General features: G+C 37.8%; 1 protein-coding gene and 1 long non-coding RNA gene across 2 annotated transcripts; one reads left to right on the top strand and one right to left on the bottom strand.

Annotated features, from left to right (window-relative positions):
* The first annotated feature begins 3,577 nt into the window (after positions 1–3,577).
* Positions 3,578–4,194, top strand: LOC126584920 (auxin-induced protein 15A-like). Its single transcript, XM_050249292.1, has one exon. The coding sequence runs from the start codon at positions 3,695–3,697 to the stop codon at positions 3,998–4,000; it is 306 nt and encodes a 101-aa protein (XP_050105249.1). The 5' UTR covers positions 3,578–3,694; the 3' UTR covers positions 4,001–4,194.
* A 2,874-nt stretch (positions 4,195–7,068) lies between these two features.
* On the bottom strand, positions 7,069–8,403 carry LOC126584931 (uncharacterized). Its single transcript, XR_007610189.1, has 2 exons — positions 7,412–8,403; positions 7,069–7,337 (listed from the first exon to the last, which is right to left on the bottom strand). It is a non-coding gene; the product is annotated as an uncharacterized LOC126584931 (long non-coding RNA).
* Positions 8,404–17,083: the final 8,680 nt, after the last annotated feature.

Genomic DNA, 17,083 nt, shown 5'->3' with positions numbered 1-17,083 from the left:
TCTTTGTTGGACATGGATTCAACAAATAAATCGAACAAGCTACAACTTCTGCCCACAATTCTTTTGGCCAATTTTTCTCTTTAAGCATAGACCTTGTCATGTCAAGAATGGTTCAATTCTTTCTTTCAGCTATCCCATTTTGTTATGGGGTATAGGCAGCAGTCAGTTGATGTCTAATTCCTTACTCCTTGCAATATGCTTGGAAAGCATTGGAGGTGTACTCTCCACCTCTATCTGATCTCACAGCGACAAGCTTGTGGTTACTTTCAGCTTCTATGAGTGCCTTAAACTCCTTGAAGACTTTTAGGGCAGCCGATTTCTCCTTGAGAAAATAAACCCAAGTCTTCCTACTAAAATCATCAATGAAGGTAATAAAATACCTATTACCTCCATAGGACATAGGATCCAACAGACCACATATATCCGTGTGCACTAACTGCAGTGGTGCCTTTGCTCTCCATGTATCACCAACAAGGAACGATAGTCGTGCTTGTTTGCCAAGCACACAACCTTCACATACTTGGTGTGTGGCTTCAATCTGGGGTAGACCACGAACCATTTCTCCATTTGACAATAACTTTAGGCCATTGAAATGAAGATGGCCAAACCAAAGATGCCATTTCCATGACTCATCTTCCATCACACCAATGTTGCAGCTTTCAATCTTTGTGTTCAACTTCAACGGGAACATACGGTTCTTTGACATTTGAACACGTGCAATAAGCTTTCTCCTTGCATTCTTGAGAGTGAGAAGCATATTCTCCATATGTATAACATACCCTTTCTGGAGCAGTTGACCAATGCTCAGAATGTTGCTCTTCATACCTGGTATGTAGTAGGTATCGGAGATGTATTATTCTCTACCATCCTTCTGGATGATTTTGATCTTTCCTTTGCCTTCAACTGCAACTTTGAGAAGTCACCAAGACTCACAGATTCATAAGGCCCATCTTTTAGTTCGGTAAAAAACTCTTTCTTTCCACACATGTGGTTGTTTGCACCAGAGTCTAAATACCAAACATCTTGTTGGCTACTGATATCATGGTGTGCTAGTAAGACTGTAAATTCCTCACTAGCATTTCCACTTGATTCTGCCATGTTGACATGCTCACCATTTTTATATGAACATTCATTGGCATAATATCCATATTGCTTGCAATTGTGACACTGGATATGCGTCTTTCCTCGAGTAGATCTCCATTCTTAAGATTGACCTCGGTTTTGTGCATAGCCTCAACCTCTTCCTCGGCCTCGTCCTCGGCTACGGTTGGATGAGCTTCCACGACGTGAATTCTACTGTCCATGACCTCCATTTGGTTTGTCAATATTCAACTTTGACTCCAAAGCTTGCTCTAGCGTTGTGGGGCTTGCATTCTTCTGAATGCGTTGTTCATGAACTATAAGGGATCCTAACAGTTCCTCTGCACTCATCGTCTCCAAATTCTTGGATTCCTCAATGGCAGTCACCATATGCTCAAAGTTAGATGTGAGTGACCGAAGGATTTTCTCCATGACACGAACATCGTCAAGCCTCTCGCCATTCCTTTTCATTTGATTCACAATTACAAGTAGTCGAGAATAGTAATCTGAAATGTTTTCTCCTTCTTTCATATGAGCAGCCTCAAAATCTGCTCTTAATGATTGAAGCCGAACCGCCAGCAATAGATAATTTTGTAGTAGTGAAACCTTAAATTTATTTAACCGTCGATTGTCATTTACGCTTTATTCTTCTTACTGAATTTAATTTTTAAAATTTTATTTTTTGAAAACATGATCATCTGGCGGATGTAAGAAGATGATATCACGTTTCGATATTTACGATTAACTGAAATATGAGTCAATGTCATATAATTTGTAAAAACTTTATAAACATCAAGCAATATTTTCACTAACCGTAAAACTTTAAAAATAATATCAACAATCCAAACCGTTCATCTACCTGCACCCTCTAATAGATCATGTTTTCAAAAAAGAAAATCTAAAAAAACGAAATTTGATGAGAACAATGAAGCATAAATGTAAACAACAATCAATGGTTAAATTTTGATCTATGATTTATATGATTATAGTGGCGAATTTCGAAGTTACGTTTTTCATGAAAGTTATAAAGTTTGTCATTACGAGTGTTTATATATTTTTTTCTATATTTTTTTACACTTCTACATTAATTAAAAAACTATTAAAGACTTTAGGTAAGCGAAAATATACTTAAAACAAAATTGCGTTTTTATGTTTTGAATGTGATAATATGGAATGTATATACTTATTTAGTATTATGTTTTTCATTTGATTATTTATTGGTTTAAAATATATTTTCCTTAACGGGTAACGGGTCAGGTCATATTACCTGTTAATATTATCGGGTCGATTTCGGGTCGGGTCATTTTACCCGTTTATTTTAACGGATGTTACACAACACGGCCCGTTAAGATATCAGGTATGACACGAACACGGAAAACACGACACGAATGTCAGGTCTACTTTTGATGCACACACACATGCAGCTTTTCAAAAAATAGTTTCACCACTTTCTGAAAAGTGTTCCAACAATTTCTGAAAAGTGTTCTACTACTTTCAGCTACTGTATTTGATTTGAACTTCCAACAGTTTTCACTTCAATTAAGTATTTTGATCTGGGTATTGTTGTATGCTCTACATATTTTAGAGATTTGTATTTTTCAGCAAATAGTTACAAAAAAAAATTTAAAATAGAAAATGAAATTGAACAAGAGAAGGAAAAGTACACATTCTCAACTATCTTTGCAAAACAACTAATTACATTTGACTAATGGGATTTATAATAAAATTGTTTATAACTCTCAAGCGGTTTGAAGTTGTAGCTCATGAATTATGAAAAGCCTCTACCATCAGAAGATGTGATATTTTTCACCATTCAATGAATAATCAATCCAACAGTCAAGACCTACTTCATTGCTGGAATTGTGATAGCACCCATGGGATGACCATATCCAAATTCTAAATGTTGGTGTTAAGCCATCAGGATGGACCCAATGAAGCAACATCATCTCAAGCAAAATCACATGGACTTGCCTATATAACTACTTAGGCATTCAGGTTAAACCTAAAATAAATATCTGAATCCTTTTGGAAGGATAAGTATACACCTAAAAATTCAGAGACAGAAATGCAAGTTTTCGAAACCAGGTTCTAACTTTACTTCTTGTTTTTCATGTCCAAACAGACAAAAGGCGATGTGGCGATATCTCAAGTAGTTTGTGTGAGTGGTCTTGAGGCAATTGAATTGGGATTGGTAAGAGACATTAGCATTTGATCGAAGTTCACATGCGTCTGTCTTCCATTTCATCACCAAGACTCGTAATTGGTAGTGATTGACACATCATATCTGCCTAACAAACAAAAATATGTGATGGAAAGAGAAATAATAAATTTGATCCACATATTTTGCTCAAAGGCTTGATGGGAAGACAAAACCATGTGATCCCTCATGAGCTCTTGTTCCCTTCTGTACCCCATCCGGATTGTCTTCACCATATATTTTCTTCAGTAGAGGATATTCTACAAGGCTTGTCAACTATAAATACCATATGAATGCATTGGTTAATGACCAAATAATAAATCTACAACTTCTCAAGTATAGTTGTTCCACAAACTCCTTTCTTCTTCAAGTTTTTATAAACTCGACTACTAGTCTTTACTATCACGATTTACAACAATGGGATTCCGTCTTCCATCTGTAATTCCTGCCAAGAAACTTCTTCAGCGTTCTCTTTCAAATTCAAGTCAAGGAGCTTCGAATAATTTAGCTGATGTCCCAAAAGGTTATTTTCCAGTTTATGTTGGCGAGAGTGAGAAACAGCGGTTTGTTGTTCCTATATCAATCCTCAACCAGCCTGCATTTCAAGACTTGCTAAGTGCGGCTGAAGAAGAATTCGGATTTGATCACCCAATGGGCGGTCTGACAATTCCCTGCAGACAAGATGCCTTCCTTGATCTTATTTCTAGCTTGAAAGCATTATGAGATTGGATAATGGAGAACAATTACATGAACTCTGTGATTGTCACACAATTTTGTGCAAAGGAATATTTACACATTTTTTTTTCGATTGAGGAGGGAGAATTATTGTCTCCCCAGATCGGATTATGCATGTAAATGGAGATTTTAGCAATATTCATAGCTTCTTTAATATAGAAAAAAATTCCTCATTTACTTAATTCCGTTGGTTCACGTATCCATTATTCTGAGCATCAAAATGTTTCTTATTTGATCTGACGAATCAACTGATTTAAGGTTCGTCTAAAGGGATTTGTCCTATATGATCATTTGTAAAAAACTTCTTCCAAAATTAAGGTTTATATTAATTAGGAGAGAAAAATTTATTAATAATCGGAGTAAGGTTACTTTTAGGAGGGATTTGCCTTTAACTATTATGAATCCTAAGATGCTTGTTGTCAAGAAAGGCACTTTCCATTAAGAGTAAAAAAAAATAAAAATTTTGTCAATTTTTTTTTATAAAACTTTATTATTATTATTATTATTATTATTAATAGGAGTGGGAAGGGTTATTTTAGGGAAGCAAGGGTGGAAAACTGTAAATCCAATATCCTTCCGCTAGGATATTGAACCACATATGAAATTGTCAAGAGAAACAAGGCTAGTTTGGAACTATATTCTTTTTGTTTAGTTTGTGATAAAGAAGGAAAGTGTTAGAGAAACCACATTTTTGTACCATATTTGTATATCATCTTATGTGGCAAGTGATATATGTATATACCTGTTTGGGCCCAAAATAATATTTTGGGCCAAGCCTGGAATTATTCTCGACCCAGTAGTATTCATCTAGAATCATATCATGAGTTGTCCAGTCAAGATCGGCTGAATCCTGTTGCGAGGAGGATTAGACAAGGATGAGGTAGTCGAACCCTAGTGCAACAAGGAGTCTTAAGGCTGAAGATGCTTAAAATTAGGAGATGAACCTGGATCGTTAAGGAGCTTGGTTCAAAGTCCTATTGGGGTTAGGATTGGCCGAAACCTAATCAGATTGGGTTGAGGAGTTCTAATCCGAGTGCAGTTCTAGTTCGGCCATGAAGGGGGTGCACTGCTATAAATAGAGAAGGGAATGCATCATTCAACCCCCTTCAAATCAACACACAAATTGCCCTGCGCAAAACTTCTCAACAACCCTAAGAATTTTTCTTCTTCCCTTTTCTTCTCGCCAACACATCTTCAGTTTGGATAAACAACACTATGAAGGCAACCGGTGACATCTTCAGTTTGGATAGACAACACTGGAGCTATAGAACCAACCGACCGAGGAGCACCTTCAGTTTGGATAGACAGCACTGCTTCGAGGCCGACTGGTTATTTATCCAAGTCTCGATCGACAATGATTTTCGAGTCCTTGTTGGTAAAGGTTATCTCAACCTTCTCGGCAAAGTAAGCTCTTACTAGGTTACTAGGCTCGGCACATTGAAAGCCGAGTTTTATGATTGGATATTCTCAAGTACATTTTAGAGTTCGACATTTTAACAGCCGAACCACATTTACAATCAAGACATTTATTTCTTTCGAGTATTTGTGTTCGTACAATTTGGTACCATTTCAGTATACTTATACTCTCACGAATATAATTACCGAGACCAAGGCCAACGATTTGTGAACTTCGAAGAACTAGTAGCCTTGTCTTCAGGCTCTAGAACCCGAAGGCCAAGACGTGTTCCTTCCTCGGTCGCAATCGCAAAATCAAGAAGTCAGCAATGCGGCCAACGCCACATCAACATATTTTACTTTCCGGCCGAACTCAGTCGACAAGTTGGCACACCCTGCACACAACCGAAGAACGTAGTTAGCTTATTAGTTACTCGGCTTGCGCATCACATAGGCTTGGTAGTTTTTAGGGTCCAAAATACCACATCAATTAATAAATTTATCTTATTAGATGTTAGTTGTTGTAATATCATAAATCATAAGATAAATAGTAGGAATGAAGTCCCTTCGACCCCTTTATCACATTTATTTATTTAATAGACCTGTATCGTAGATTACTTATATTTATCGATTTATATAACATCTTCGCTTTGTCCATAATCTACCTATGTCAGAGGTAAATTGTTTTTAGCTACCTATATTATAGATCCTTTTGCTTGTAATTTACCTCTTTTAGAATTAGTTAAATTCATTTATATCTTAAATGTATTTGCGTTGGTAAACTTTTCCGTTTTCTTATGATATAGGTATATGTTACAACTAGACAGAGTCCGAAAGACAGTTTAAGTTTTTGGACCTGATTTTTTTTTTTTTTTTTTTTTTTTTTTTTTTGTGGTGGGCATGCTGTCATTTTAAAGTACTTAGCTTGTTATTATATATATTTTTCTATATCTTTTATTTTTAATAATTTTTAATTTTCATTAAGTCGAAACAACAAAATTCGAGCTCAGCTTATTAATAATAAGTTGAGCTCGAGCTTAAAAATAAAAAAATTTAAAAAAAAAAGAAAAAAACTATTCAAGCCATGTTTGAGCTTACATTTATGAATCTATGATCATTTTTCGAGTTTAAGCCTAGATTCGAATAATTTCTAGGAACCGAGTTTGAGCACTTTATTACTCGGTTCATTTACACCCACCGGTGCAGTCGTAAAGCCTATCCCCTAACCCTACTTCCATTGGGCCTGACTCACTCAAGTATTGGACTTGGGTATACGCAGAAGTGGCATGCGCTTCCTTTGGTCATGGTTCATGTTGATGGTATCAAAGCCGGCACACTGATTAATAAAATAATTGTTGTGGACATAGTCCATCTAAATTAGCAGCTTTAAAGACAATACTATGGCTTAATTTTGTGAATCCTCACATTTGGGAGAAGTTTTTCAGTGTGCCGGGAACACGGTCCGATACATCATGTGTCATAATATAAATCGTTGGAGAATTTTATTTTTTAATTTCTAACCAATTGTATTATCACACTTGATGTACCGGATCGTATTTCTAGCTCACTGAAAAATGTCTCCATATATGGTGGTTGCTTCACAAGTATTCATTTCATTGTTACAACCTCATTAGCCGTTCATTTGGAAATCAACAACGGAATACGTGATTAGTAAGTAGCATTAGTGATATTGCTCGGTCAGTACAAAATAATAAGAAAGTGAAAATGAACAAGAAAAATAGTATATTATCAATTATCTTTGCAGAACAAGTAATAAGTATAAAGGATTTTCAATAAACATTCTTGATATCTTTCAACTTCATATGACATTCTTGGCTTGGTGTCATTGAAGTTAAGTCCGCTGGGCTGGCCATTTTGATCATCAGCTCTCAAGCGGTTTGGAATTGGAGCCCATGAAATTATCAGAAGCCTGTTCCAACAGAAGATGTCAGAAGATGTGATATTTGCATCCAAAAATTTATCCGAGTTAGCAAGTCGTTATACCTCTGCAGCAACTGGTGTCAAAACTGTGCTGTAAAATATATGTTAGCCGCCTAATGCTCATACACTTACGTAAGAGGTGAGATCAAGGAAGGTATCTTCACAGCACGGGATTGTGATAGCACCCATGAGATGATCAAACCCCGAATTCTTCTTCAGCTCGACTTAACAAATCTTGGAATGAAGGTTGCTTCAACTATGATAGTGGAATCACATACCGCTTCTTTTGGCACCGCCCAACACAGACAGCAAAATAGCCTTTAGGAACATACAAGGCCAAGGAACTTGTTTTTTCTTAGCATGAATGATGCCAGGCAATCGGAAACCCATTGTTTTGATTTTCTAGATTAGAAAACCAACAATGAAGATTTCAATTTTGTGAAAAAAAAAATAGGGCCTAGAGATGCTTGGGAGTTGGGACTTAGAAGACTTTGTGTTGTTTTGCTTCCAAGTCTTATCATATGTATGTATATATAGATAAATTGGTACATGCCAAAAGCCATCTTTTATCTGAAATAATTGGTGATAAGGCACCAGCATGAACCCAATGAAGAGAGACAATAGTTCATTCAAAATCACATTGACTTGTCTATTAAAACTCAAATAACTAAAATCTTTTTGGAAGGATATTACCTAAAAAATCAGAGAGACATACTTGAGACAGTCATCTTATTCTGCAGGTTACCAATTCACCATGCATTTGTTGATGAAGTACTCTTTCATAGCTCCAAGTTTTCTATACCACTTGCTATCTTTGCTTCTTTTATTTCATGTCCAAACTGATAAGACAATCGATGTGTCAGAAAATCTCTAGCAGTTGGCGTGACTGGTCTTTGAGACATTAGCATTGGAAGTTTCACATGGCACCATCTCCCAGTTCATCACCAAGACTCCTTGGTAGTGATTGAGACTTCGCATCTCTGTTGAATCACAAACACCCTAAAATTAAATATGAAATTTGAAACAACTGATTTTGCTCCACATGTTTTGCCTAATTGCTTGATGATATTTGGAAGACAAAACCATGTGATCCCTCATCAGCCCTTGTTCCCGTCTATACCCCAGCTAGATTGTATTTGTTTGCACCACTTGTTTCTTTTAAGAGATGAATCGTGCACGAGCTTTTCAACTATATATTCCTTATGACTGCGTTTGTGACCACCAACTACAAGTCTACAAACTCTCTAGTCTAAAAATTCGCAAGTACTAGAGTTTTCCTTGTTCTGCAAGTTCTTTGAGATTTTCTTCAAGTTTTCATCGCGAGATTACAACAATGGGTTTCCATCGTCCGGCTGTAATTCCTGCTTAGAAACTTCTTAGGCGGTCTTTTTCAAATACAATCGGAGGAGCTTCAACTAAATTAGCAGATGTCCCAAAAGGTTATTTTGCAGCTTATGTTGGCATGAGCAAAAAGCAGAGATTTGTCATTCCAGTAACATTCCTTAATGAGCCTGAATTTCAAGACTTGCTAAGTGACGCTGAAGAAGAATTCGGGTTTGATCATCCCTTGGGTGGTGTAATAACCCGTCCCTAATTTTATGATTTTTATAATTTTAAATGTGTAATTTTACAGAAATACCCCTAGAGGTGAGATTTTTTACTTTCGTCGACTTTTGTGTCATGAAACGTTAGATCTACTATATTAGTGCATTCGTGTAGTACTTGACGTTACGAACGCATAGGCGCAAACAAAATATAATTCGGAGTTATAACAAATATTCTACGAACTTTTAAACGTCAAGGATATTTTGGTAAATTGATAATTAATTGGACATGTGATATGTTTGTCTAACCATTGGGTGAGTGCCATGTGGGCACCCCCAAAATTTCTTGAACTCTCTCTCTCTCCTCCCTCTTCTCTCCCGTAGCTCCTCTCTCTATAACTCTCTCTAACTGTATCTCTCGACTCTCCCTTTCTCCCCGTGAAACAAATCACCATCACCACCAAAATTTGTATAACAAACATTATAATCATACTCGTCTCGACCCCATGAACCCAGCTATGAGTTTTATTTCGTAAAAATCCCAACAAAAACTGGGTTTCAAAAGCACTGTTTTGAGCAACGAGTTTCTCGACATTTTTCTTGTAGATTTTGGCCAAGGTGAGACCTATAACCCTATATTTGGATTACTCTCATTGCGTAGATAAATTTTCATGTTTTGGATCGTGTGATTTGGTTAAAAATGGCAAAGTTATGGACGTTAAAGTTTTTCCAGTTTTCCGAAGAAAAACCCAATTTTCCCACGGACTAGTCGACTTTCAGGCCATTTTCCAGCCACCATTTGGGTTCCAAATAGGTATAATCTTGTTCTTCACTTCCCTAGCCTCATTTGCATATATTATGGGTCAAATTTGGTTGAGAAATGAATGACTTATATCGATTCAAAAATTGCCTAGAAATCCGGCCATTTCTGCATATTCCAGCAAGGTTCTTAGCTGCCGGCAACGGTTCCGGGGACTAGAATATTCTCTTAGGCTAATTTCGATGCTCGGAGTCTATTTTTGACATATGTTTAGTGAAATTTCGAAGTTTTAACTTAGTTGACCGGCTCGGCGTCTTGGTTGACTTTTCGGGTCTACCATTGACTTTTTCACTGACCTTTTATGAAATTTTCCTGGTACCCCTCTTAGGGTATTTCGATGCCTTGATTCTAAATCCACATTCCATTTTCCCAAATTTAATTTTTTTAGTTGAGTTTTACTAATGGGTCCCAATATTATGCTTAGGTGTAATTACTATCAGAGACTTCATCTTTCCTAGTTCAAACGGCTGCGACCTATCAAGTATTTGTGAGTGCACCCCTTTCAAATTGCATGATTTTTTATTAAAATACTAGGCTTGGATTCACAAAAGGCATGATTTCATGATTTTACGTTTTACGCACTATTTATGATTTATCAAACTTACGTTTTATCAAAAGCCGAGATGTTACAGATTTATGAGTATGATTTGATGATTTCATATTAATGATTTATGATGATTTATGTTGATGCCTGAGATAGAAAGTTTCTATGATTTGGAAAGATTATGTTTATGTTTTCAATGCTTATCTAGTGGGTAATCATACAACACATACATACAACTTGAGTATGTCTACATCTATGGCCTTAGGACACAGTTGATGAGTAGTGAGATATTTATGACATACTCTGTCACATCATGGGCTCGACTCTACCGTAGCACGATATTGTCCGCTTTGGGCCCCAACCACGCCCTCACGGTTTTGTTTCTAGGAACTCACACGAGAACTTCCCAGTGTGTCACCCATCATGGGATTGCTCTCACGCGAACTCGCTTAACTTCGGAGTTCCGATGGAACCCGAAGCTAGTGAGCTCGCAAAAGGCCTCGTACTAATGGAAGTGGGCATGTACATATAAGGCATAGAAGATCCATTCCCCTAAGTGATGTGGGATCTAACAATCCACCCCCATTAGGAGACCGATGTCCTAGTCGACACACTTCCGGCTAGGGATTAGCTCTGATACCAAACTGTCACATCTCGGCCCGGGCCCCCACCACATTCCTGGCTCAACTCGCCGTAGCACGATATTGTCCACTTTGGGCCCCGACCACACCCTCATGGTTTTGTTTCTGGGAACTCACACGAGAACTTCACAATGGGTCACCAATCATGAGATTGCTCTCGCGTGAACTCGCTTAACTTCAGAGTTCCGATGAAACCCGAAACTAGTAAGCTCCCAAAAGGCCTCGTGCTAATGGAGGTGAGTAAGTACATATAAGACATAGAGGATCCACTCCCCTGGGTGATGTGGGATCTAACATACTCCCAGCTTCACTGGCAAAACCAATGTCGGATAGCTTCACTCGCCACGGCTAGTGTCAGTGGGTTATGTTATATTTCTTCTCTAGCGTAATCCAAAGTCGTATAGCTTCACCTTCAAGTGATGAGACCTACCATATTTCTTCACTGACATTACTCAGTGTCGTACAGCTTCACCTTCGGGCGACTATGATACCCCTAGTTGAGTACATCATTGATTTGATTTACAAGATTCTTTGGATTTTCCTTCGGGCACTTCATTATCACTTTTAGACATGATTTTATTGTTTTATGAACGTTTTCATGGCATGCTAGAGTTTCGAGAAAAACCTATTACGTAATATTATATGTGTTTTCGAAATAGGGGGTTAGCATGTTCAGAAAGAAAACGGTTTTCGTATTAGTATTATTATTATAAACTTTGGTCCATTCACCCTTTGTTTTGCACCCCCTTAAGGATTTAGAATCGAAGTGTACGATCCCGGCATCAGGGCACTCCCACATCGGTATCTTCGAGTCTTCTCTGAGTAGGACCCATTCCTTTGCTCGTACCATTTTATATTAATTCTTTCACAGTATTCTTGATTATTTGTATACTCTGAACACGTTTCCGCATTTGTTTATTTCATTATATTTTAAATTTACATATTTTATTTATGTTTGTTCTATCTTTCTAACTTGCATGCACGTTAAAATGACTTCGTTACCCTCGAGTGTCGATCAGCATGTGTCCATCCTTGTATTTGGAAAAGCTGTATATTACATGAATTAATTGGGTCCAACAATTCCCTGCAGACAAGATGCCTTCCTTGATCTCATTTCTCGCTTGAATGCATTGTGAGATGGCATAGCGGAAAATCTATATATTACATGAATAATTGGTTCCAACAACTCTGTAAAGTAGACAATTCCAACATTCTGTAATTTTTTTTCCTTGGGGAGTGAATCAAATGTCTCCCAGGATTATGAAGAAATCTAGCAACTTTTAATTAGATACTCCTAGTTTTCTTACAGCATAAAATACACGTTGCCTACTTTATTTTGCGGATCTTCTTTCGTTTATCAATCCTCCAAATTTAAACGGTTCTATTTTCACATACTGGTTTACAATAATTTTACATAACTATTTGTTGTTTACGAGCATCAAAATATTATGCTCGTGTGATGATCGTCTGATTTAACACTAGTGGTTCGCATGGATGGCACCGTCCAGTATCCTCTTCCTCAAGCTCTTTTAGCATGTATCAGAAGAGAATGCTTTTGTTTTTGGTTTGAGTTAAGTTATCTATTCATCTCTCAAGGAGGGATTTATAAAAAGTTACAATCCTATATCTAAGGAAAGAAATAATTTACATAAAAACATAATAAACTAAGAATCCCAAGATTATAGGAATATATATACAAAAGTCAACACTCCCCCTCAAGTTAGTGCATATATATCACACATGCCTAACTTTTGTAAGAAACTTGAAAACTTATGACTTGAAACAGCCTTTGTGAGGATATCTGTCAACTGATCGTCTGTTCTTATTGTCGGTACCTCAATTATCTTCCCTTCCAATTTTTCTTTGATGAAGAATTGATCAACTTCAACATGTTTTGTTCTATCATGTTGTACCAGGTTATGTGCAATGTCACGGGCAGTTTTATTATCACAAAACAATTTCATGGGTTGAGCATGTTCTATACCCATATCCCTTAGCAAAATCTTAAGCCACAAAATTTCACAAATCCCCAAGGCCAGACCTCTGTATTCAGCTGCTGCACTGGAACGAGCAACCACATTTTGTTTCTTACTTCTCCATGTAACAAAGTTACCCCCAACGAATGTAAAGTAACTTGATGTTAAGCGTCTATCATCCACTGAACTTGCCCAATCTGCATCAGTATAACCGTCAATACTAAGATGGTTATTCTTTTTAAACAAAATTCATTTTCCTGGACTTCCCTTCAAATATCGCAAGATTCTATTCACTGCATTCATATGTTGTTCTCCAGGATCATGCATGTATTGACTCACTACACTTAAGGCATAGGCAAGGTCCGGTCTTGTGTGTGCCAAGTACATTAAACGTCCTACTAACCTTTAGTATCTTCCTTTGTCTACTGGCACTTGGTTAGGATCAATACTAAGTTTCAATCCTTCCTCTAATGGTGTAGCTACTGGCTGACAAGCTGACATTTCAGTCTCGTGCAACAAATCAATAATATACTTCCTCTGAGACACTAAATTCCAGAACTACTTCTTGACACCTCAAACCCTAGAAAATATTTCAGGGATCCAAGGTCCTTCATCTCAAATTCTGTAGACAGGTATCTTTGCAAGGCCGCACGTTCTTTCGGATCATTCCCTATCACCACCATGTCATCTACATACACAATAAGTGCAGTAAGTTTCATATTTCGCCTTTTCAAAAAAAGAGTATGATCAAAGTTACTTTTTCTGTAACCAAATGCTCTCATAGATTTTGTGAATCTTCCAAACCATGCTCGAGGAGACTGCTTCAAACCATATAAGGATTTCTTCAACCTGCACACCTTTCTCTTATAAATTTTTGAAGCATTACATCTTGGTGGAAGATCCATATAAATCTCTTCTGTCAAATCTTCATGCAAGAAGGCATTTTTCACATCGATTTGTTGTAAAGGCAATTAAGATTTGCAACCAAGGACAACAAAACACGGACTATGTTGATCTTGGCCACAGGAGCAAATGTATCTGTATAATCAATTCCATATTTTTTTTAGTGTACCCTTTTGCTACCAGTCTTGCCTTGAAGCGATCCACCATCCCATCAGCTTTGTATTTCACAGTATAGACCCATTTGCATCCCACAGGTTTCTTGCCAGCGGGCAAGTTTATGATCTCCCAGGTAGCATTCTTCTTCAAAGACTTCAATTCTTCATTCATAGCTGTTTGCCAACGTGGTTCAGCTAAAGCCTCATGCACATTGTTAGGAATAGATACAATAGATAATTGATATACAAATGACTTATTTGATTCTAACAGGTGGCTGGTAGACACATAATTATTTAACGGGTATAACACATTAGATTCTGGGTTGGGTCTATTAACTGGGTACTTAGTTTTGCATTTAGGGTCTGCTTCGTAAGTAAGTTTAGGAATACCTTGGTTGACACGGTTAAGGAGACGACATGGCGGTGGTGCATCCGGGAGCAAAGACGATTGATTATGGATATTAGGACTCAAAGATGGTGAGACCGACTGTGAGGTAGCCGGCAGCACTGAGTTATCCAACGGTGAGGAAGCTGGAAATGAGTTATCCAATGGTAAGGAAGGTAAGGAATTTTCCGGCTGTGTCGATTCGTCCCTTTCGAAGTTTTCAACATTTTTTTCATGTGAATGATCACCACTTAACTCCAAGACATCACCACTTAACTCCACGTTATTCACATCATTATTTTCTTGTGAATCATCACCACTTGTCTCCAAGACATCACCACTTAAATCCAAATGACTCACAATATCTATATCAGGAACAGTATAATCAAGAGTCTGAACTTCTACCTGATTTTCCCCCTAAAGTCCAGACACGGAATGGGCAACGTACATATCGTTTTCATGAAATGCAATATCCACAGTGACAAACAACTTCTTAGTCAAAGGGTGATAGCAGCGATATCCTTTCTGATTTAAGGCATAACCCATGAACACGCATCGTAAAGCTCGAGGTTCAAGCTTACTTCTCTGCTGTTTATGGAGATGAACAAAGGCCACACAGCCAAACACATGAGATGGAAGATTTGGCATTGCAAGAGCATCAACATGTGAAGAGAGAGCTTGAAGTGGTGTCTGAAAATCAACTGACCGGGATGGAACATGATTAATAAGATATGCAGCTGAGGTGAGAGCTTCTCCCCAATAGGACAATGGGAGATGTGCCTCAAGTAGAGAAGCACGAACAACCTCCAGAAGGTGATGGTTCTTACGTTCTGCAACTCCATTTTGTTGTCGAGTATAAGGACATGTAGTTTGATGAACGATTCCTTGATGATCCAAAAAAGTACGAAGTTCAGAGTTCACATGCTCGCCACAATTATCACTTCTGAGAACCTGTATTCATGACTTATATTGTACTTACAACATTTTGTGAAATTGCTGGAACAAGGAAGTAACTTCACTTTTGGACTTCATCAAGCAAACTCAATTCATACCTGTGCAATCATCAATAAAAGTAACAAACCAATAAGCACCACCAAATGTAGCAGTTTTAGATGGTCCCTAAACAGCAGAATGGATTATCATAAATGGAACAGAACTTTTTGTAAAACTAGACGGAAATGAAGTACGATGACTTTTAGCCAATTCACAAACACCACATTTAAAGCTAGAAACATCACTCTTAAGAAATAGGCTAGGAAACAACCTCCGTAAATAACTGAAAGAAGCATGTCCAAGTCAACAATGCCATAAATAAACCTCCGAAGCTTTGTTCTGCTCCCCCTTGGGTCTTTTCCACAATAAGAGCTTGAGTCAACATCTGGGTACTGCTCGATGTTAGCTCCAAGTAGTAAAGCTTCCCTTTTCTAATACCATAACCAATCATCTTGCGAGTCTGAATATCCTTAAAGACACAAAAGGAAGGCCAAAAAATCATAAGACAATGTAGGGCGACGGTTATTTGAGCAACAGATAATAAATTATAATCAAGAGAATGAACAACAAGCACGGTATCAAGACTAAGAGTATCTGAAAATGAGACAGTTCCTTCCCCGATAATAGGGGCAGGATTACCGTTGGTGACATTCACGACGGTTTTGGTGGATGGTTTTAGGGTTTGTACCTGTCTAGAATCACAAGTCATATGTTCAGTAGCACCAGAATCAATTATCCACTTATTATTCGTAACAGAGGCAGAAACCTTTAAAGCCTTACTATTGATATCAGCATTAGTAGAGGTAAACACTTCTTCAACTATATTGTCAGAATCTACATTCGCATCAGCAAACATTGTACGCATAGTCTTATTCTCATGTTCGATTCGGTCGGATCGATATGGAACGGTACAACTCCAGACTGCCATTTCCAAGCAACTTCAATTAACACAGGCCAACAAGAAAGAAGCCCAACAACCACAAACAACCAATTAATGGTAATAAACCAAAAAATTGTTTTCCTTTTCCCTTTTTTCTTTCTTCCGGTTTTTTCTTTCTTTTTTTTCGTTTTTTTTTAAATCTTTTCTTTTCCCTTTTCCTATTCTGACAAACAATTGCAGAACTTTCGCGCATAACCACTTCAACGCAAAGAAAAGCTGCAGAAGCTCAGTGAACGACGAAACGAAAAACAACAATTGGCGAGTGCGGATATGTAGCAAAGCGTGGCTGGCTATCGAGTCTGGGACTTTGAAGAAGCAGCAATGCTAGGCAGACGGCGTGAGTTGCAAACGGCGGTTATGGTTCAGGTGCGGCACGGCACGGTGGTACGATGGAGAGAATGCAGATGTGACTGTTGCAGCAACAACCTGCAAGTTTTTGTGGGCTATTCGATCTTGGGCAGCCAGATGGCCCAACGGATTATGGTAGGTGGATGTAGAGATCGGTGCGGTAGACTCGGGTCTAGCAACGATGGTGTCGCTCTCTGGTCGAACGGCGCACTGCACCAATGGTTGCACGGCTGGTGGTTTTGGGTTCTCGGTCAGCAACGACGGCGTCGCTTGCTGGTTAGACTAAGCTGCACAACTGGTTGCGCGGCTGATTTCATTTTTTTTTTCTTTCTAACCTAGGCTTTGGTGCCAAGAAGAGAATGCTTTTGTTTTTTGTTTGAGTTAAGTTATCTATTCATCTCTCAATGAGGGATTTATAAGAAGTTACAATCCTATCACTAAGGAAAGAAATAATTTACATAAAAACATAATAAACTAAGAATCCCA

This window comes from Malus sylvestris, chromosome 10, assembly GCF_916048215.2.
Source record: "Malus sylvestris chromosome 10, drMalSylv7.2, whole genome shotgun sequence".
NCBI lineage: Eukaryota > Viridiplantae > Streptophyta > Magnoliopsida > Rosales > Rosaceae > Malus > Malus sylvestris.
Note: the sequence above shows the minus strand (reverse complement) of the source record. Positions and strands in the feature narration are given on the sequence as shown.